This window comes from Rhinopithecus roxellana, chromosome 15, assembly GCF_007565055.1.
Source record: "Rhinopithecus roxellana isolate Shanxi Qingling chromosome 15, ASM756505v1, whole genome shotgun sequence".
Lineage (NCBI taxonomy): Eukaryota > Metazoa > Chordata > Mammalia > Primates > Cercopithecidae > Rhinopithecus > Rhinopithecus roxellana.
The window spans coordinates 77,526,865-77,546,359 of record NC_044563.1 but is presented as its reverse complement, the minus strand read 5'-3'; the positions used below and the strand labels follow the sequence as shown (position 1 = coordinate 77,546,359).

General features: G+C 45.8%; 3 protein-coding genes across 3 annotated transcripts in view; 2 read left to right on the top strand and 1 right to left on the bottom strand.

Moving 5' to 3' along the window:
- The window catches only part of BACE1 (beta-secretase 1), a 29,987-nt gene extending 19,076 nt beyond the window's left edge, over positions 1 to 10,911 (top strand). Inside the window, exons 3-9 of the mRNA XM_010367413.2 lie at positions 1,265 to 1,481; positions 2,608 to 2,745; positions 3,429 to 3,563; positions 4,814 to 4,915; positions 5,578 to 5,727; positions 5,968 to 6,139; positions 6,805 to 10,911. Coding sequence (XP_010365715.1) covers positions 1,265 to 1,481; positions 2,608 to 2,745; positions 3,429 to 3,563; positions 4,814 to 4,915; positions 5,578 to 5,727; positions 5,968 to 6,139; positions 6,805 to 7,046 — 1,156 coding nt within the window. The 3' untranslated portion in view covers positions 7,047 to 10,911. The remainder of the gene's footprint in view (positions 1 to 1,264; positions 1,482 to 2,607; positions 2,746 to 3,428; positions 3,564 to 4,813; positions 4,916 to 5,577; positions 5,728 to 5,967; positions 6,140 to 6,804) is intronic.
- Positions 7,881 to 10,911, top strand: LOC104665557. Its single transcript, XM_010367414.2, has 2 exons — positions 7,881 to 8,679; positions 9,863 to 10,911. The coding sequence occupies exons 1-2, from the start codon at positions 8,344 to 8,346 to the stop codon at positions 9,923 to 9,925; spliced, it is 399 nt and encodes a 132-aa protein (XP_010365716.1). The 5' UTR covers positions 7,881 to 8,343; the 3' UTR covers positions 9,926 to 10,911.
- Positions 9,186 to 19,495, bottom strand: part of RNF214 (ring finger protein 214) — a 57,431-nt gene continuing 47,121 nt past the window's right edge. The window contains exons 7-15 of the mRNA XM_030917386.1: positions 16,929 to 17,025; positions 16,674 to 16,762; positions 15,188 to 15,278; positions 14,885 to 14,983; positions 14,313 to 14,689; positions 14,047 to 14,179; positions 13,733 to 13,837; positions 13,373 to 13,468; positions 9,186 to 11,523 (exon numbers count right to left, since the gene is read on the bottom strand). Coding sequence (XP_030773246.1) covers positions 11,458 to 11,523; positions 13,373 to 13,468; positions 13,733 to 13,837; positions 14,047 to 14,179; positions 14,313 to 14,689; positions 14,885 to 14,983; positions 15,188 to 15,278; positions 16,674 to 16,762; positions 16,929 to 17,025 — 1,153 coding nt within the window. The 3' untranslated portion in view covers positions 9,186 to 11,457. The remainder of the gene's footprint in view (positions 11,524 to 13,372; positions 13,469 to 13,732; positions 13,838 to 14,046; positions 14,180 to 14,312; positions 14,690 to 14,884; positions 14,984 to 15,187; positions 15,279 to 16,673; positions 16,763 to 16,928; positions 17,026 to 19,495) is intronic.

The window sequence follows — 19,495 nt, the reverse complement described above, 5'->3', positions numbered from 1 at the left end:
AGCTCACAGAACAATCTTAGGGTGCTCATTTTCTCTGCCTGAATGGGGAGACGAAAACCCCACATCCCCTCGGTGTCTCTCAGTTCTCTGACACCACCAGCTAAGTCTAAGCTGAACAGGCCTCAGTGATAGCTCCCCTTGCTGTGTTCTTACCCAGGGGCCACTCTAGGTGGCTTTGCATAGTCCAAGGACATGAAGGAAAGGGTCTTCCATAAACCCCTCTGCCTAGACCAGTATCAGGGAACTGAAAGCTGAAATACCTCCTCCATGCACCGCCCAGGGTGCCACCAGTTGGATTCTGCTTACTGGTGAAAGGGGGGTTGAAGGGGACTGGTGAAAGCGGGGGACTGGTGAAAGGGGGGTTGAAGTGGGCTTTAAGGTAAGAGGCAGTGAGGGATAATCTGGAAGCCCCCTTAGCATAAAAGCAGGAAGAGGAAGGGATGAGAGGACACCAATGTCTGAGACATCTGTGTGTGCGAACATGAGTAGAAGCTTAAATCCTATCCTTGGATTTGTAGGCAGCTGTAAAACCCACCTTCCCTGTTTCCTCCTTTAATGTCCTGATCTAAAAGAAGCAGTCAGGGAGGAGGGTGCAGGTAGGATCGATGAAAGGACATTCATTCCAGCTCCTCATCCCAGTCCCCCACCACACACAGAAGCCCTGGTTAGTGGTGTGATTAAACACAGGTGGGGCTGCCACATGTTGAGCACGTTTCACAGAAGCGGTATGTAATACCAACCTGCTCTTCTGAGATACTTGTGTAAACCCCTTCTCTAGAACTTGCTGTAGAGGTGCCACATTCACCCTGCCTGGCACTTTCTCTACCACAAGAATGGTACCACTAGGTTCCAAGGCAGTAAGAGAGTCAATGGTTCCTTTTCTCTGGGAGCTTGATGGAGCCAGAGGGCGGAAGAGATGCCCGCTAGCTGCCCCTGCAGCAGCAGCAGCAGCAGGCACAATGCACAAAGCCCAGGCTTGTTCTTCACAGGGCCTGAGCTCAAGATCTAGGAATATGAGCAATAGAGACAGGAGACCAAGCCTCAGCAATGGTTCCCTTCATCTATTTGCAAGCCCACTTTACACTCTGTTCTGGGTGATGAGTCTAGGGATGTTTTGCTGAGCAGCCTGAAAGCTGCTAGGATTCACTCTAGGATTCCCCTAAGATGAGATACGGTGGCGTTTGGGAGTAGGTTTAACTGAGATCCTTATACCAGTTTACCAGTTGTGGTTATGCATCCACAGATCTCTACCTTCTTTCCACAGGTCCAGCACATACCGGGACCTCCGGAAGGGTGTGTATGTGCCCTACACCCAGGGCAAGTGGGAAGGGGAGCTGGGCACCGACCTGGTAAGCATCCCCCATGGCCCCAACGTCACTGTGCGTGCCAACATTGCTGCCATCACTGAATCAGACAAGTTCTTCATCAACGGCTCCAACTGGGAAGGCATCCTGGGGCTGGCCTATGCTGAGATTGCCAGGGTGAGAGGAACAGGGCTTGGCCCTATACACTGTATGCACACTGCACGCACAGCACACTACACAGAGAAGGAATTAGAAGAGAGAAGGGGAATTAGCGGAAGGAGGGAAACAATCAGTTTAAAGGATTATTTAATGGGTATAGGGTGGCAGTCTAAATTTTAGCCCTATAGAGGGCAGAACTATAGTGACAGAAGCTGTGATAGGTACAGGAATAGGCTGTGGTTTCTATGTACTCTAAGATCTTTTTTTTTTTGAGACGGAGTTTCACTCTTGTTGCCCAAGCTGAAGTGCAATGGCGCAATCTTGGCTCACTGCAACCTCCGCCTCCTGGGTTCAAGCGATTTTCCTGCCTCAGCCTCCCGAGTAGCTGGGATTATAGGCACCCACCATCACGCCCAGCTATTTTTTTTTATTTTTAGTAGAAATGGGGTTTCATCATGTTAGCCAGGCTGGTCTCAAACTTCTGACCACAGGTGATCCGCTCACCTCGGCCTCCCTAAGTGCTGGGATTACAGGCATGAGCCACTGCGCCCGGCCACTCTAAGATCTTTAATAAAGGTCCCCATAAATCTGAAACAGGTTAGGCATAGGGGGATCAAAGATATATGAACCTGGCCGGGTGCGGTGGCTCACGCCTGTAATCCCAGCACTTTGGGAGGCTGAGGCAAGCAGATCACCTGAGGTCAGAAGTTCAAGACCAGCCTGACCAACATGGTGAAACCCCATCTCTACTAAAAACACAAAAATTAGCTGGGCATATTGGCGCATGCCTGTAATCCCAGCTGCTCAGGAGGCTGAGGCATGAGAATCACTTGAACCCAGGAGGTGAAGGTTGCAGTGAGCTGAGATTAAGCCACTGCACTCCAGCCTGGGCAACGAGAGCCAAACTCTGTCTCAAAAAAAAAAAAAAAAAAAAATCTATGATTCTGTGAACCCATCAATACTGTCCTGTTTGCATTGCCAGGGCTCCTGCTAATCCTTCCTCTGCCAAATCTCAGTGCCTTAAGATGGTCTTTCCCAAGGACCATCCCCCAAGCCTTCAAATTTGCCTTCCAGTTTAGACAGGAAGTTGGCCTCTGTCTTTAGGTCCGTATGAAGACTCACTCCTTGTCTCTTTCTGCCAAAGCCTGATGACTCCCTGGAGCCTTTCTTCGACTCTCTGGTAAAGCAGACCCACGTTCCCAACCTCTTCTCCCTGCAGCTTTGTGGTGCTGGTTTCCCCCTCAACCAGTCTGAAGTGCTGGCCTCTGTCGGAGGGAGCATGGTGAGTAGGTCCTCAGAGAGGGGAGGTCCTGGCATTGAGGGAGAGATGGGTGCCATCCTCCCCACTCCCTGAAAGCTACACCATAGTTTTGGCTCTGATACTTAGAATCAGGAGGAACCTCTTTATATTCCCTACCCTCACTTTATTTTTCCATTCTTTTCTTCTTTGAGTTATTCTAGAAAGGAATCAAGGCACCTATGGTAAACTTAGAAAGGAAGGCAATTAGGAAAATTTCAAAGGAAATGAAAATAAGACTTGTTGAATTTAAATTATTCAGTTTGATGGTCAGAAGGCAGAGATATAAAGAAGTGTGTCTATTTATTAATTAATTAGAACAATGGTGAATGGTTCTCCAATAAGCAGAGAAAATAAAACTTATAATATAAACAAATAACCATTCATTCAACATTTATTGTGGCAGTTTAGATTTAAATAACTTTATATCAAGGGCTGTATGATTCTGAAACAAATAGTCAAAAATCCCAGAAAGTCTTTTCTCCTGAACACATTTAAGAAACTAGGTATCACTTTGGGCATGATTTGTTTAGAAGCAGGAAGATGAAAAGGGTAGCCTGTAGAAGACCTTGCCACCCCAAGAAATCATTGCTCTTATTGCTTGGTCATTGGGGGACTCACTCTCCTTCTGTGCCAGGACACAGGTACCTGCCTTTTTTTTCCCCTAGATCATTGGAGGTATCGACCACTCGCTGTACACAGGCAGTCTCTGGTATACACCCATCCGGCGGGAGTGGTATTATGAAGTGATCATTGTGCGGGTGGAGATCAATGGACAGGATCTGAAAATGGACTGCAAGGAGGTAATAAAACCAAGGGAGACCCAGGGAACGTAAAGCGGTAGGCAGTACAATGTGAAGGAAGCCTCTGGTTATGATGTTGAGAGGATGAGGCAGAAGTAATAGGACCTGCAGAAAGGGTTGGAAGTTGAGCCTAGAACAGTCAGGGGCTTAATGGTCACACAGCAGGATCTGAGGTTTGGGGCCTAGGGACTGGTAGTGAAAAAAAACAAAAAATGGAACTAGCTCTGATGTCTGGACTCTAGTCACTGCCTTGCTTTGTAGCCTTGGGCAAGTCTTTTGTGAGACAGGGTGATAGAATGAAGAGTCTGTCTTTGGAGTCTGGAAGACCCAGATCTGAATGTAGCTCTGATTTCTACTAGCTATGTACCCTTAGGCCAGTTACTATTCTGTGTTTCAGTTTCCTTATCTGCAAAACAGGTAAAAACAACTTGCTCAGAATATCAGAGATAATGTATAAAGTGTTTATCTCTGTGGTTGGCAGTACTCAATAAAAGGTAAATCATTTATGTCTTCCTTCCCTAGATTCTTATGTACGTTAAATTAGAATAGATATAAATGTACTAAGAAAAGTTAAAAGCGGCCGGGCGTGGTAGCTTATACCTGTAATCCCAGCACTTTGGGAGGCCAAGGCGGGGCAGATCATTTGAGGTCAGGAATTCGAGACCAGCCTGGCCAACATGGTGAAACCCCATCTCTACTAAAAATAACCAGGTGTGGTGGCAGGCACCTGTAGTCCCAGCTACTTGGGAGGCTGAGGCAAAAGAATGGTTTGAACCCAGGAGGCAGAGGTTACAGTGATCCAAGATCACACCACTGCACTCCAGCCTGGGTGACAGAGCTAGACTCCGTCTCAAAAAAAAAAAAAAAAAAAAAAAAAAAAAGAAACGAAGAAAAGTTAAAAGCACTATACAGGGTATTTTTATTTTCAAGTCTGGAGACTACCTGCCAACCCAAGATAACAAGAATAAACATTTACCGAGTGCCTTCTATCTTCTGGGCACGATTCTAAGTGCTTTAAATTGTTCATTTATTTAATCCTTACAATAACCCTTTTAGGTAGGTACTATTTTTATCCTCACTTTAGAGATGAAGAAACTGAGGCACAGAGGTTAACTTGTCCAAGCAAGTACACTTAGAAGGTGCCAAAGCCAAGAGGCCAAGCCAGCCGCGGCCCCAGCAATAACCTCCTACTGCCCAGAGCCCAGCATCAAAAACCTTTTGCTCTTCTACCTCTCTTTTTCCCCTCTTAGTACAACTATGACAAGAGCATTGTGGACAGTGGCACCACCAACCTTCGTTTGCCCAAGAAAGTGTTTGAAGCTGCAGTCAAATCCATCAAGGCAGCCTCCTCCGTGAGTGGACTAAGGATGGGGGTAAAAGAGATGGTACAGTGTCAGAGGGAGGTGGTGAGAGTCACATTCTTCAGCAACAGCCAAGATGTCTGCACTTAGACCCTTCTACTCAGAGCTCTTAAAACACTCTTCCCCTCGCCAGGCGTGGTGGTTCACGCCCGTAATCCCAGCACTTTGGGAGGCCAAGGTGGGCAGATCACTAGGTCAGGAGTTCAAGACCAGCCTGACCAACATGGTGAAACCCCATCTCTACTAAAAGTACAAAAATTAGCTGGGTGTGGTGGCGCGAGCCTGTAATCCTAGCTACTCGGGGGGCTGAGACAGGAGAATCGCTTGAACCCAGGAGGTGGAGGTTGCGGTAAGCCATCATCACACCACTGCACTCCAGCCTGGGCAACAGAGTAAGACTCTGTTTAAAAAAAAAAAAAAACTCTTCCCCTTCTTTAAGGCTGTCACTTTGCTCATCACACAATCTCCCTGGTACAAAAGTTTGACATCACACTCCTACTCTCTTCCTGTAATTCTTTGGTTGGTTTATCCCTCCCCACTTTGGATATTTCACTGGAAAAGCAAATGAAGGGCCCAGTTAATGTATCCGAACATGGGAGGGGTGAGATGATAAAGAGTCTTTTCCTCATTGTTACCCCTTCTTGTCAATGCAGACAGAGAAGTTCCCTGACGGTTTCTGGCTAGGAGAGCAGCTGGTGTGCTGGCAAGCAGGCACCACCCCTTGGAACATTTTCCCAGTCATCTCACTCTACCTAATGGGTGAGGTTACCAACCAGTCCTTCCGCATCACCATCCTTCCGCAGGTATGTCCCAGCCTGAGTCAGGGGGATCTCTCTTAAAAGTACACACTGGGAGACAGTGAGCAGGTATGGCTTGCCAGAACTTGGAAGACAAAACAGATGAGTAGTGTCCAGTGGTAAAGGGGTCTTAGAAAACCTGTTAGAGCTCAGGGATGGTAAAGGGAAGGGCACAGATGCCTACAAGGCAGAGATGGGGTGAAGGAGAGTGAGGAAGACACTCACCCTGTGATTGCTTACCCCTAGCAATACCTGCGGCCAGTGGAAGATGTGGCCACGTCCCAAGACGACTGTTACAAGTTTGCCATCTCACAGTCATCCACGGGCACTGTTATGGGAGCTGTTATCATGGAGGGCTTCTACGTTGTCTTTGATCGGGCCCAAAAACGCATTGGCTTTGCTGTCAGCGCTTGCCATGGTGAGAGTGCCAGGGCTGAGGGTTTGGGGTCAGTCTCTCCATATTTTCCTTGTCAAACAACAGTTAGTATACCTGGGCCTGTCAGTTTAGAGGAGGGTAGTAACAGTTGCCTCAAACCCAAGTCAACAATTGTGCAAAAGTTAGTGTCAATGCTCATCCTTTTTTTGTACTGCCTGCCATGACCACTGCCTGGATTGGTAACCTCTGTTGGAAACCGAGAGCAGCAAGAGCTACCTGTGTACCCTGGGAAGCTCTTGATGCAAGGGTAGCAGGCTGAGCCTATAGTGACCCTGTCAGCTGCCACATGGTGAGGTTGAATGCTACTTCAGAAAGGTGGCAGGGTTTTGCAGTTGAATTTCAGCAGCAGAAAGTAAGTTTACTAGGTGTGGCTTTTGGTCAATTCAGAACTACTGACTTGTAGTTATCACTCCTACCGGCTGGGTATACAAGGGCGGGCTGCTACTCCCAGTGACTTGGGAGGAGAGACAGGCCTCCACCTGGTGCTGGCTTCCCGGCCTGCTCCTAAATATCTCCTGGAAAGGAGATTGGATAGCTTCTGCATGGGCTAATTTCAAGTCCTCACTATCAGGAAGTTCTTTTTGTTATGTAACCCAAACTGCTCTATGACAATGACAGCTGTCCATTCACATTTACCCTCTCCCCAGTGCACGATGAGTTCAGGACGGCAGCGGTGGAAGGCCCTTTTGTCACCCCGGACATGGAAGACTGTGGCTACAACATTCCACAGACAGATGAGTCAACTCTCATGACCATAGCCTATGTCATGGCTGCCATCTGCGCCCTCTTCATGCTGCCACTCTGCCTCATGGTGTGTCAGTGGCGCTGCCTCCGCTGCCTGCGCCAGCAGCATGATGACTTTGCTGATGACATCTCCCTGCTGAAGTGAGGAGGCCCATGGGCAGAAGATAGAGATTCCCCTGGACCACACCTCCGTGGTTCACTTTGGTCACAAGTAGGAGACACAGATGGCACCTGTGGCCAGAGCACCTCAGGACCCTCCCCACCCACCAAATGCCTCTGCCTTGATGGAGAAGAAGGAAAAGGCTGGCAAGGTGGGTTCCAGGGACTGTACCTGTAGGAAATAGAAAAGAGAAGAAAGAAGCACTCTGGTGGCGGGAATACTCTTGGTCACCTCAAATTTAAGTTGGGAAATTCTGCTGCTTGAAACTTCAGCCCTGAACCTTTGTCCACCATTCCTTTAAATTCTCCAACCCAAAGTATTCTTCTTTTCTTAGTTTCAGAAGTACTGGCATCACACCCAGGTTACCCTGGCATGTGTCCTTGTGGTACCCTGGCAGAGAAGAGACCAAGCTTATTTCCCTGCTGGCCAAAGTCAGTAGGAGAGGATGCACAGTTTGCTATTTGCTTCAGAGACAGGGACTGTATAAACAAGCCTAACATTGGTGCAAAGATTGCCTCTTGAATTAAAAAAAAAAAAAACTAGATTGAATATTTATACAAATGGGGGCGGCTGGAAAGAGGAGAAGGAGAGGGAGTACAAAGACAGGGAATAGTGGGATCGAAGCTAGGAAAAGCAGAAACAAAACCACTCACCAGTCCTAGTTTTAGACCTCATCTCCAAGATAGCATCCCATCTCATAAGATGGGTGTTGTTTCAATGTTTTCTTTTCTGTGGTTGCAGCCTGACCAAAAGTGAGATGGGAAGGGCTTATCTAGCCAAAGAGCTCTTTTTTTAGCTCTCTTAAATAAAGTGCCCACTAAAAAGTTCCACTTAACACATGAATTTGTACCATATTAATTTCACTTGTCTCTACCTGAACCCTTATTCTACATATGATAGGTAGCACCAAAATATCCTAACCCCCTAAGCTCCAGGTGCCCTTTGAGAGAGCAACTGGACTATATAGCAGGGCTGGGCTCTGTCTTCCTGGTCACAGGTTCACTCTTTCCCCCAAATCTTCCTCTGGAGCTTTGCAGCCAAGGTGCTAAAAGGAATAGGTAGGAGACCTCTTCCTCCTAATCCTTAAAAGCATAATGTTGAAGATTCATTCAACAGCTGATGCCCTATAACCCCTGCCTGGATTTCTTCCTATTAAGCTATAAGAAGTAGCAAGATCTTTACATAATTCAGAGTGGTTTCATTGCCTTCCTGCCCTCTCTAATGGCCCCTCCATTTATTTGACTAAAGCATCACACAGTGGCACTAGTATTATATCAGGAGTATGAGAAATACAGTGCTTTCTGGCTCTAACATCATTGCCTTCAGTATCAAGGCTGCCTGGAGAAAGGATGGCAGCTTCAGGGCTTCCTTATGTTCTCCACCACAAGAGCTCCTTGATGAAGGCCATCTTTTTCCCCTATCCTGCTCTCCCCTCCCGGCTCCTAATGGTACGTGGGTACCCAGGCTGGTTCTTGGGCTAGGTAGTGGGGACCAAGTTCATTACCTCCCTATCAGTTCTAGCATAGTAAACTACGGTATCAGTGTTAGTGGGAAGAGCTGGATTTTCCTGGTATACCCACTGCATCCTACTCCTATCTGGTCAACACGCTGCTTCCAGGTATAGGACCTGCCAAGTGTGGAATTACCTGATAAGGGAGAAGGAAATACAAGGAGGGCCTCTGGTGTTCCTGGCCTCAGCCAGCTGCCCACAAGCCATAAACCAATAAAACAAGAATATTGAGTCAGTTTTTTATCTGGGTTCTCTTCATTCCCACTGCACTTGGTGCTGCTTTGGCTGACTGGGAACACCCCATAACTACAGAGCCTGACAGGAAGACTGGAGACTGTCCACTTCTAGCTCGGAACTTACTGTGTAAATAAACTTCCAGAACTGCTACCATGAAGTGAAAATGCCACATTCTGCTTTATAATTTCTACCCATGTTGGGAAAAACTGGCTTTTTCCCAGCCCTTTCCAGGGCATAAAATTCAACCCCTTTAATAGCAAGTCCCATCAGCCTATTATTTTTTTTAAAGAAAACTTGCACTTGTTTTTCTTTTTACAGTTACTTCCTTCCTACCCCAAAACTATAAGTGTAAAAAAAAAAAAAGTCTTAACAGCTTCTTGCTTGTAAAAATATGTATTATACATCTCTATTTTTAAATTCTCCTGAAAAATGACTGTCCCATTCTCCACTCACTGTATTTGGGGCCTTTCCCATTGGTCTGCATGGCTTTTATCATTGCAGGCCAGTGGACAGAGGGAGAAGGGAGAACAGGGGTGGCCAACACTCGTGTTGCTTTCTGACTGATCCTGAACAAGAAATAGTAATACTGAGGCGCTCGCTCCCATGCACAACTCTCCAAAACACTTATCCTGCTAGAATGGGCTTTCTAGGATCTTTACTGGGAAGCAGTTAAGCCCCCTCCTCACCACTTCCTTTTTTTTTTTTTTCTTTACTCCTTTGGCTTCAGAGGATTTTGAAAAAGAAACAATATGCTTTACACTCATTTCCAATTTCTAAATTTTCAAGGGATACTGAAAAATACGGCAGGTGGCCTAAGGCTGCTATAAAGTTGAGGGGAGAGGAAATCTTAAGATTACAAGATAAAAAAATGAATCCCCTAAACGAAAAGAACAATGGAACTGGTCTTCCATTTTGCCACCTTTCCTGTTCATGACAGCTACTAACCTGGAGACAGTAACATTTCATTAACCAAAGAAAGTGGGTCACCTGACCTCTGAAGAGCTGAGTACTCAGGCCACTCCAATCACCCTACAAGATGCCAAGGAGGTCCCAGGAAGTCCAGCTCCTTAAACTGATGCTAGTCAATAAACCTGGGCAAGTGAGGCAAGAGAAATGAGAAAGAATCCATCTGTGAGGTGACAGGCAGGGATGAAAGACAAAGAAGGAGAGGAGTATCAAAAGCCGACAGGAGATCATTTAGTTGGGTCTGAAAGGAAAAGTCTTTGCTATCTGACATGTATTGCTAGGACCTGTAAGCATTTTAGGTCCCATAATGGAAAAAAAATCAGCTATTGGTAGTATAATAATGTCCTTTGCCTGGAGTCAGTTTTTTAAAAAAGTTAACTCTTAGTTTTTACTTGTTTAATTCTAAAAGAGAAGGGAGCTGAGGCCATTCTCTGTAGAAGTAAAGATAAAAGAATAGGAAAAGATTCAAAGCTCTAACAGAGTCACAGCTTTCCCAGGTATAAAACCTAAAATTAAGAAGTACGACAAGCAGAGGTGGAAAATGATCTAGTTCCTGATAGCTACCCATAGAGCAAGTGATTGATAAATTTGAAATCCAAACTGTTTTCTTAGTATCACTTTGGTCTCCATTGTTCCCAGGACAGGAAATATGTCCCCCATAACTTTCTTGCTTCAAAAATTAAAATCCAGCATCCCAAGATCATTCTGCAACTAATTTTGCACAGACATCTCCTCACCCCAGTGCCTGTCTGGAGCTCACCCAAGGTCACCCAACAACTTGGTTGTGAACCAACTGCCTTAACCTTCAGGGGGAGGGGGATTCGCTAGACTAGGAGACCAGAAGTGAATGGGAAAGGGTGAGGACTTCACAATGTTGGCTGGTCAGAGCTTGATTAGAAGCCAAGCCAGTGGCAGCAAAGGAAGGCTTGGCCCAGGAAAAACCTGTGGGTTGTGCTAATTTCTATCCAGAAAATAGATTGGACAGAAGCTTGTGGGGTGCATGGAGGAACTGGGACCTGGTTATGTTGTTATTCTCGGACTGTGAATTTTGGTGATGTAAAACAGAATATTCTGTAAACCTAACGTCTGTATAAATAATGAGCGTTAACACAGTAAAATATTCAATAAGAAGTCAAACTACTAGGGTTACTTTTTTTTCCTCAATCAGAGTCTCATTTTATCCATTTGGAGTAGAGTGGCTAAAACAATACTGAGGCTTCTGGAGGCTTTCAGTAAGCAAGGCATCTGGTTGGACAGTGGGTGAGCACCAGGCTTTAAATCTGCATACATGAGCCTTAAGAAAATGGACTAGAGGCTGAGCCAAACCAAAGCAGAATGGCCTTAGAGCAACAGCAGGTTCCTAGGTGGTTTTTATATTATATTTGAAAACAGCCCTGGGCAGGGATATCATAATTTCAGGCCAAACTAAACATCATCTTCCCTACAATCTGCATCCCCCCAAAGGAATTGCAAGATGAGGGGGAACAGACTGTTTCTGCATAATATACATACTTTCATTTACGAACATTGGAATACAGACTTTCTATACACACATTACCTATATAATAAAAATGTACATGGCATGAGTATATGTCACTGTATAAATATAGAGTTTTAGAAATCTTGAACCCGCGCTTCCTGTTCACATCAGTTTCTCTTCTTCTTCCTCCCCAGTCAGGTCCGTCATTTAAGAGTTGGACAAAAGGGACAAGTGTCATTTGTGTTGGTCTGGGCCCAGAATTTTATACACTGGAAAGAAAGAAAGACACACCTCAGGTTTATCTGGAAAGACAAAGGGAAGGAAGGAGAGAATGCCAATAAGGTTCAACAAGGCCTAAGTCAGAGAAGTTCTTACACTGAGGTACAAGAGGGGCTTTTTTTTCTTTTTTCTTTTTTCTCCTTTTCAGACAGAGTCTCCCTCTATTGACCAGGCTGGAGTGCAGTGGTGCGATCTCAGCTCACTGGAATCTCTGCTTCCTGGGTTCAAGCTATTCTCCTGCCTCAGCCTCCCGAGTAGCTGGGATTACAGGCAGGCGTTCACCACCATTCCCGGCTAATTTTTGTATTTTTAGTAGAGATGGGGTTTCACTTTGTTGGCCAGGCTGGTCTCAAACTCTGGCCTCAAGTGATCTGCCTGCCTCAGCCTCCCAAAGTGCTGGGATTACAGGTGTGAGCCACCGCATCCGGCCCCAAGAAGGGCTATTCAATGGCTCTTACCCTAAAAGAATCCTCAGTGCAAGTGAACCTGTCCTTTTTAAGAGGAACATTAACAATAAGCTGATGAAAGTGTTCATGATGCTGCTTTTTGTTGAATGTCTAGTGTGGCTTGCTCCCCCTTAGGATCTATTTCGCCTGAGATGAGCGTCTCTGTTCTAATACCTGACACCCTCAAATCTTATTCAGGAATTTTTCTTACCAAGAATTTAGAAGTAAATTCAGTTTCTACCTCTTGGAAAAGCAAAATGAACAAAACAAAATGGTTAAGAGGGAATCATCCCTGCTACTAAGAGACTTAACTCTGCCTGGCAACATGAAAAAATAGGAATGACTCGTCAGCCTGTGAAGATAATCTCTAACCGGCAAGCCTTCCAAGCTATTCTGTAATGGAGTTACTAATCTCATACTCAGGTCCTCCATTCCATTCCTCTCATCTAGGCAAAGTCTTCTGACAATGCTGTATTTTGAACAATAGTTAGATATGTGGGATTATCACTCATGGTCAATTTTCCAAGAAAGTGATTTAGTGCTCAGTATGAATTGCTTATCCAGTCCCCTGAAGGGAATGGGGTAAAAAGTTGAGAGATCCTAACTGCAGTATTCTGAATTCTGCTAATGTTTAAGCCACAATTTACTGAAAACCTTATGATTAGACATTAGAGACCAGGTGCAGTGGCTCACGCATGTAATCCCAGCACTTTGGGAGGCTGAGGCAGGAGGATCACCTGAGCCCAGGAGTTTGAGACCAGCCTAGGCAACATAACAAGACCTTGTCTCTACTAAAAAGGAAAAAAAAATTAGCTGGGCATGATGGCATGTACCTGTAGTCTCAGCTACTAGAGCCTGAAGCATCTTAAGCCTAGGAGATTGAGGCTGTAGTGAGCTATAATCATGCCACTGCATTCCAGTCTGGGCAACAGAATAAAACCCTGTCTCAAAAGACAAACAAAAAAAGGCTGGGCGCGGTAGCTCACGCCTGTACTCCCAACACTTTGGGAGGCCGAGACGGGCGGATCACAAGGTCAGGAGTTTGAGGCCAGCCTGGCCAATATGGTGAAACCCCGTCTCTACTAAAAACACAAAAATTAGCCAGGCGTGTTGGCGGGCGCCTGTAGTCCCAGCTACTCAGGAGGCTGAGGCAGGAGAATCACTTGAACCTGAGAGGTGGAGGTTGCAGTGAGCTGAGATTGCACCACTGCACTACAGCCTGGGCAACAGAGCAAAACTCTGTCTAAAAAAAAAAAAAAAAAAGAGCACCAACACAGTAAAAGAGAAGTTATTTTAGCTATCAGGAAAAAAAAGAGTAGAAAATGAGAAAGAAAAATTATTTTAGCTGTCAGAAGAGAAAGTGTAGACAATGAGGAAAGTCTGTAACACCTACCTCCTTGTGCAATACATGGGTACACGCCATTGGATGCAGCTCACTGGGCTGGACGAGTTTCTGGCACATTAGACATAGCTTACAGGTGGCTGGAGCCTGTAGAACAGAGGCGGCATGGTCAAAAGGTAAGGAACCTCTGGGTCTCCTTGCCTTTTATGCCCATAATTCCATGTAGCAAAAAGATTTATATCAAAAGAAATAAAAATCCAAATATAGATTCTTGCCTAAAATATTTGCATTTTCCCAGTAGGGCTGCAAATAACCCAACTGATGGTTTCTTCCTGCACTCCACCTGTAAACCCACTCCTTCCTCACCTCCAGCTTCTCCATATCACAGTGTTCAAAGAAAAAGAGTCTTACATGTGAAGACCTTCCAGGATATGAAACTTGGGCAGAAGGCAAGAACATTGGGGTACTGATTTGAGCCAGTGGAGCAGGGAACAAGGCCCGGATGCGACCAAGTGGCTGTAGGTAGAAACATTGTCAGAGGAAGGGAAGAGAGTCTGAGTAACAGAGCATATCACAAAAATCACTTATTTCCCAGTCCAGCAAAGGAAAAAAGCAGACTAGTCACCTCTGACTGGAATGCTTCTTCCCTCCCCACATTTTTCTGAAATCTACCTCTTCCCCAGCCCTCAGCAGGCCTCAGTTCTCTCCCACGTGGCTTTTCTCACCTGAGTACTTGCTGCCACCCGCTCATGCTCTGCCAGTCGTGCAGCAACCAACTGGATAAGTTCCTCCATGGTCAGGCCTGCCATGGTGGTACGTGCTGTCTTGATCTGCTGAAGAATGTTGGTCATCTGGGCCCTGAGAAAGAAAAATGTTGAGGGAGAGAAAGCCTACACTATACCCACAGGGAACACCCATGTAACCTCCTCTATTTTAACCCATAAGCATTTCTCTGATAAAGACATCTGAATCAGTCCTTGAAGATACTTACTTATTGCACTGTGGGAAGCGAGTCAGCAGCTTCTCCAGGATCTTCTCCAGTTTGTCTACTGGTTGGGGCCGGGGAGTTTCAGTAGAAGCCTTAACACCGCCCAAGCCTGGGGGAGGCGGGATGGAGGCGGCAGGGGGCATGTGTGGACCGTGGGGGCTGACAAGGGAACCCAAGCCAGGGCTGTTTCTGCCATGGGAGCCAGGAAGGGATGAGGAAGGCTGGTTGGGCTGGGAAAGGGCAGGGTTCAGGATTGGGAAAGACAAGGAGCGGGGATCTGCACTGGGCATAACCATGGGCATTGTGACCTGCCCAATGGAGAAGGGCATCCGAGGAGCCAGAGAGGGACTGGGTTGGAACACCTGAAGCATGAAGTCTGTCTGCAGAGGAGAAGAGGTAGAGGACAAGAGAGAAAGGAAGAAAAAAAAGTTTACAAAACTGGAGAAGAAATCAATGAACAACTCTTGTATTGAATAGGGATGATCCCAATATCTTCATAAAAAGAACACGTAGAAGACTCTGCTTCTGCTACCAACACAGAAAGGTGAACTTCCCCCCAAAGCCAGCTCTCTTACCTCTGATGGGGGTGGAGGTAAAGTGGGAGTAGGGATTTGAGGAAGGCTGCTCAGCTTGGCTCCATTCCTCACTAACTGGATATGACTATTAAATTGGTCCTAAAAAAAAAAAAAGAAGGTTATTTTTACTGCTGAACTGACTGAGGCTCTCTAGAAAGACAGCACCATCCATTATCAGGAAAACTATTAAAGGAATAGTAGTTGCATTGCCCTAAATGGCAATGCAAAAGGCTATCTCCCGATTGCGGGAAGTGTTGAGCACAGACCAATACTGACTGAATGATGACTCATAAATACACTTACACGAACATTCTTTTTCATTATCCGAACTCCATTCAGTCTTGTCTCCCACTCCTGTTTGGAACGAACTGTCTCCAGTGTTGGGGGAGTTGACCTTTCAAGAAACCAACAGGAATTTACAGATTTAAAGAAAGCCCTGCTGGGCACAGTGACTCACGCCTGTAATCCCAGCACTTTGAGAGGCCAAGGCAGGCAGATCACTTGAGCTCAGGAGTTCCAGACCAGCCTGGGCAATGTGGCTAAACCCTGTCTCTTAAAAAAATGCAAAATAAGCTAGGTGTGGTGGCTCGCGCCTATAGTCCCAGCTACTTGGGAGGCTGAGGTAGGAGGATGGCTTGTGCTCAGGAGCCAGAGGCTGCAGTGAGCCAAGATGGTACCACTGCACTACAGAGGGAGACCCTGTCTTAAAAAAAAAAAAAAAAAAAAAAAAAAAAGTCCAATTCCTAATTCTCTGAGATAGCAAAAGCAAAATAGTAGCTGGCTAACTGCCGTTGAGAAAAAGAGGTGGAAGCAGGTGCAGGAGAAGCCCAAGACTCTAATTCCTTTGCCTCACTTTAACTCCAGTATCTTTTCAGTATTTGAGAAAGAGAACCAACAACAGAGAGAACGTTCTTGTCTGCCTGAAAATGCCACAGGGGTCCTCCAAGTTCCATGGCAGAAAGAAAATAAATGACTACATAGGAAATGAATCTCCAAAGACCAGTGTTATGCTTTGATAGGTTAACAGATGCTGGTTATTTTTTATTTTTTAGAGACAGGGTCTCACTGTCGCCTAGGCTGGAGTGCAGTGGTGCAATCAAAGCTCACTGCAGCCTCAACCTCCTGGGCACAAGTCATCTTCCTGCCTCGATCTCCCAAAGTGCTGGGATTACAGGAGCATGCTATTATATCTGGCTTTAACAGATAGTGTTTATCCAAATGGAAACAAAACATTAAAAAATGCAAAACTTTAAAACTGCAGAAGCGAAGAGTTAGAGTACAGAACTTTAGAATGTGGGAAGAAAAATCACTGAGCAATTGCTACTGCAGACAGAGATAGCCTTAAAATTCCTGTGCAGGGCCGGGCGCGGTGGCTCAAGCCTGTAATCCCAGCACTTTGGGAGGCCGAGACGGGCGGATCATGAGGTCAGGAGATCGAGACCATCCTGGCTAATACGGTGAAACCCCGTCTCTACTAAAAAATACAAAAAACTAGCCGGGCGACGAGGCGGGCGCCTGTAGTCCCAGCTACTCGGGAGACTGAGACAGGAGAATGGCGTGAACCCGGGAGGTGGAGCTTGCAGTGAGCTGAGAGCCGGCCACTGCACTCCAGCCTGGGCAGCAGAGCAAGACTCCGTCTCAAAAAAAATAAATAAAAAATAAAAATAAATAAAAAAAAAAAAATTCCTGTGCAGATAGAATAAGTGCCAGACTAGCTGGCCTAGGAATTAAAAAACCTAAACAAACAAACTGCAAGACAATTAAAGCTCTAGAATGGAACGGTACTTACTTGAGGTAAGTAAGGTGCAATTCTGCCTCTTTTTCTGCTTCTTCTAGTTTCAGTACCAGTAACTCTTTCCGGCTCTCTAGTGATAAGATCTAAAGAAGCCACACACATATAAATATTTTACTAATTTTACATACACAAAGCTACCCCTAGGTAGTGAAAACAAAAGCTTACTGGCTCTCCTATTACTATGCCAAAAGTAGATACCATCTGGAAGCCTGAAATTAAGACTTTCAAGATATCAGCTCCTCTTCTTACCTCTGCCTTCCAGGCCCGTTCAGTCTCTTCCATAATGTTCCTATTTATTTCGCCATCCTGATTCTTGAGTCTATCCAGTTCCATTTCCCACACCTCTCTGTAAGATAAGAAACCAAGAACAAGACTAAGGAAGAAAGATAAGCTTGTTGAGAGACACCAAGGCAAAAGTACAACCCAAAATTGGTCAGCCAAGTATGTTACAGGAAGTCTTACTCTTAGTATTAACTGTATTTATTTTTCTTTCTTTCTTTTTTTTTTTTTGCTAATCAAAAGAGAGCTGGAGTTTAAGTATCAAATATAGACACAAATAATGTTTACAGTGGTCTGCAATTGCACAAAGGCCCTATATTTGAAAGTAAAAATGTTGGCCGGGCGCGGTGGCTCAAGCCTGTAATCCCAGCACTTTGGGAGGCTGAGACGGGCGGATCACGAGGTCAGGAGATCGAGACCATCCTGGCGAACACAGTGAAACCCCGTCTCTACTAAAAAATACAAAAAACTAGCCGGGCGAGGTGGCGGGCGCCTGTAGTCTCAGCTACTCGGGAGGCTGAGGCAGGAGAATGGTGTAAACCCGGGAGGCGGAGCTTGCAGTGAGCTGAGATCCGGCCACTACACTCCAGCCTGGGCGACAGAGCAAGACTCCGTCTCAAAAAAAAAAAAAAAAAAAAAAAAATGTTGTGGCCAGGTGTGGTGGCTCGCGCCTGTAATCTCAGCACTTTGGAAGTCCAAGATGGGCAGATCACTTGAAGTCAGGAGTTTGAGACCAGCCTGGCCAGCATGGTGAAACCCCATCTCTACTAAAATACAAAAATTAGCTGAGTGTGATGGCACACGCCTGTAGTCCCAGTTACTCAAAAGGGTGAGGCAAGAGAATTGTTTGAACCTGGGAGGCAGAGGTTGCAGCGAGCTGAGATCGCACCACTGCACTCCAGCCTAGGTTACAAAGCGAGACTCTGTCTCAAAAAAAAAAAGGTTTGTATCTCCACTTCCTAAAATAAGGTTACCTACAGCAGGAAAAAGACTGCATCTTAGAACAAAAGCCCTCCATTGAAGGCAGAACGTTCTATGTTCAAGAGAATTCAAAACCATTATGGCATTCTGCATTCTTATTTCCCTACATGTCTTTTAGTATGGGTCCTGAAGAACGCAGGACTAAACACAGGGGTCCACCTTTTTGTTTGTTTGTTTTTTATAGACAGGGTCTCACTCTGTTGCCCAGACCAGAGTACAGTGCTATGATCTTGGTTCACTGCAGCCTCAACCCCCTGGACTCAAGCAATCTTCTTGCCTTAGCCTCCCAAGTTACTGGGACTACAGACACACGCCACCACGCCTGGCTGATGTTTGTTTATTATTTTTTGTAGAGACAAGGGTCTCACTTTGTTCTACAGGCTGTTCTCAAACTCCTGGGCTCAAGTCATCCTGCTACCTCCGCCTCCCACAGTGCTGGGATTACAGGCTACTGTGCCTGGCCAGAGGCCTACTTAATATTCACCCTTAATGCAGCAAACCACTAATTCGCTGCTAAGCACACTGATACAAGCTTATTAATTTTCAATTTTCCTAGCTATAGTAAATATGCTTCAAAAAGAAAAAAATGTTCTCTTCATACCTCAAGACTTCTCATTTTCCTTGGTTTCCTCCCTCCCTACATGCTGTCCCCCCAACTCAGCATGAGAGTGACCAACTGTCCTGGTTTGCCCAGTACTGAGGCATTTCCCAGGATGGATGACTTTCAGTGCTAAAACTGGGATGGGTGATCACCCTACTCAGAACTATAGAGGCCGTTAAGCAACACAGCTGGCAAAAGAATTTCTTTATATTACATTTGATTATGGTAAGTTTTATAGCTGGAAGCCTGGATTACCAAAATCAGTGAACAGAATGGGATGAAAACACTTAGATTATCTCCCCTACATTTTAGAAAAGTAAAAATAAGAAGAAAAGCTTGGGAGGAGTTACATGGTTTTTGTTTTTTGTTTGAGACAGTCTCGGTCTGTCGCCCAGGCCAGAGTGCAATGGCGTGATCTTGGCTCATGGCAACCTCTGCCTCCCGGGTTCAAGCAATTCTCCTGCCTCAGCCTCCTGAGTAGGTGGGACTACAGGTACGTGCCACTATGCCTACCTAATTTTTTGTGTTTTTAGTAGAGACAGGGTTTCACTGTGTTAGCCAGGATGGTCTCGATCTCCTGACCTCGTGACCCACCCGCCTCAGCCTCCCAAAGTGCTAGGATTACAGGTGTGAGCCACTGAGCCCAGCCAAGATTTACATATTAAGAGAAACGTTCCCACTTTTCTTTTTTCTTTTTTTTTTTGAGAGGGAGTCTTTATCTGTTGCCCAGGCTGGAGTGCAGTGGCACAATCTTGGCTCACTGTAGCCTCCACCTCTCAGGTTCAAATGATTATCCTGCCTCAGTCTCCTGAGTAGCTGGATTACAGGCGCCCACCACCATGCCCAGCTAATTTTTTTTGTATTTTTAGTAGACATGGGGTTTCGCCATGTTGGCCAGGGTGGTCTTGAACTCCTAACCTCAGGTGATCCACCCACCTCGGCCTCCCAAAGTGCT

Coding starts and splice junctions, on each gene's coding strand:
- LOC104665557 (XM_010367414.2), top strand. CDS start 8,344: ATGAGAAATACAGTGCTTTCTGGCTCTAACATCATTGCCTTCAGTATC. Junction 8,680..9,862: donor GGTCAACACGCTGCTTCCAG/GTATAGGACCTG, acceptor AGGAGGTCCCAG/GAAGTCCAGCTCCTTAAACT.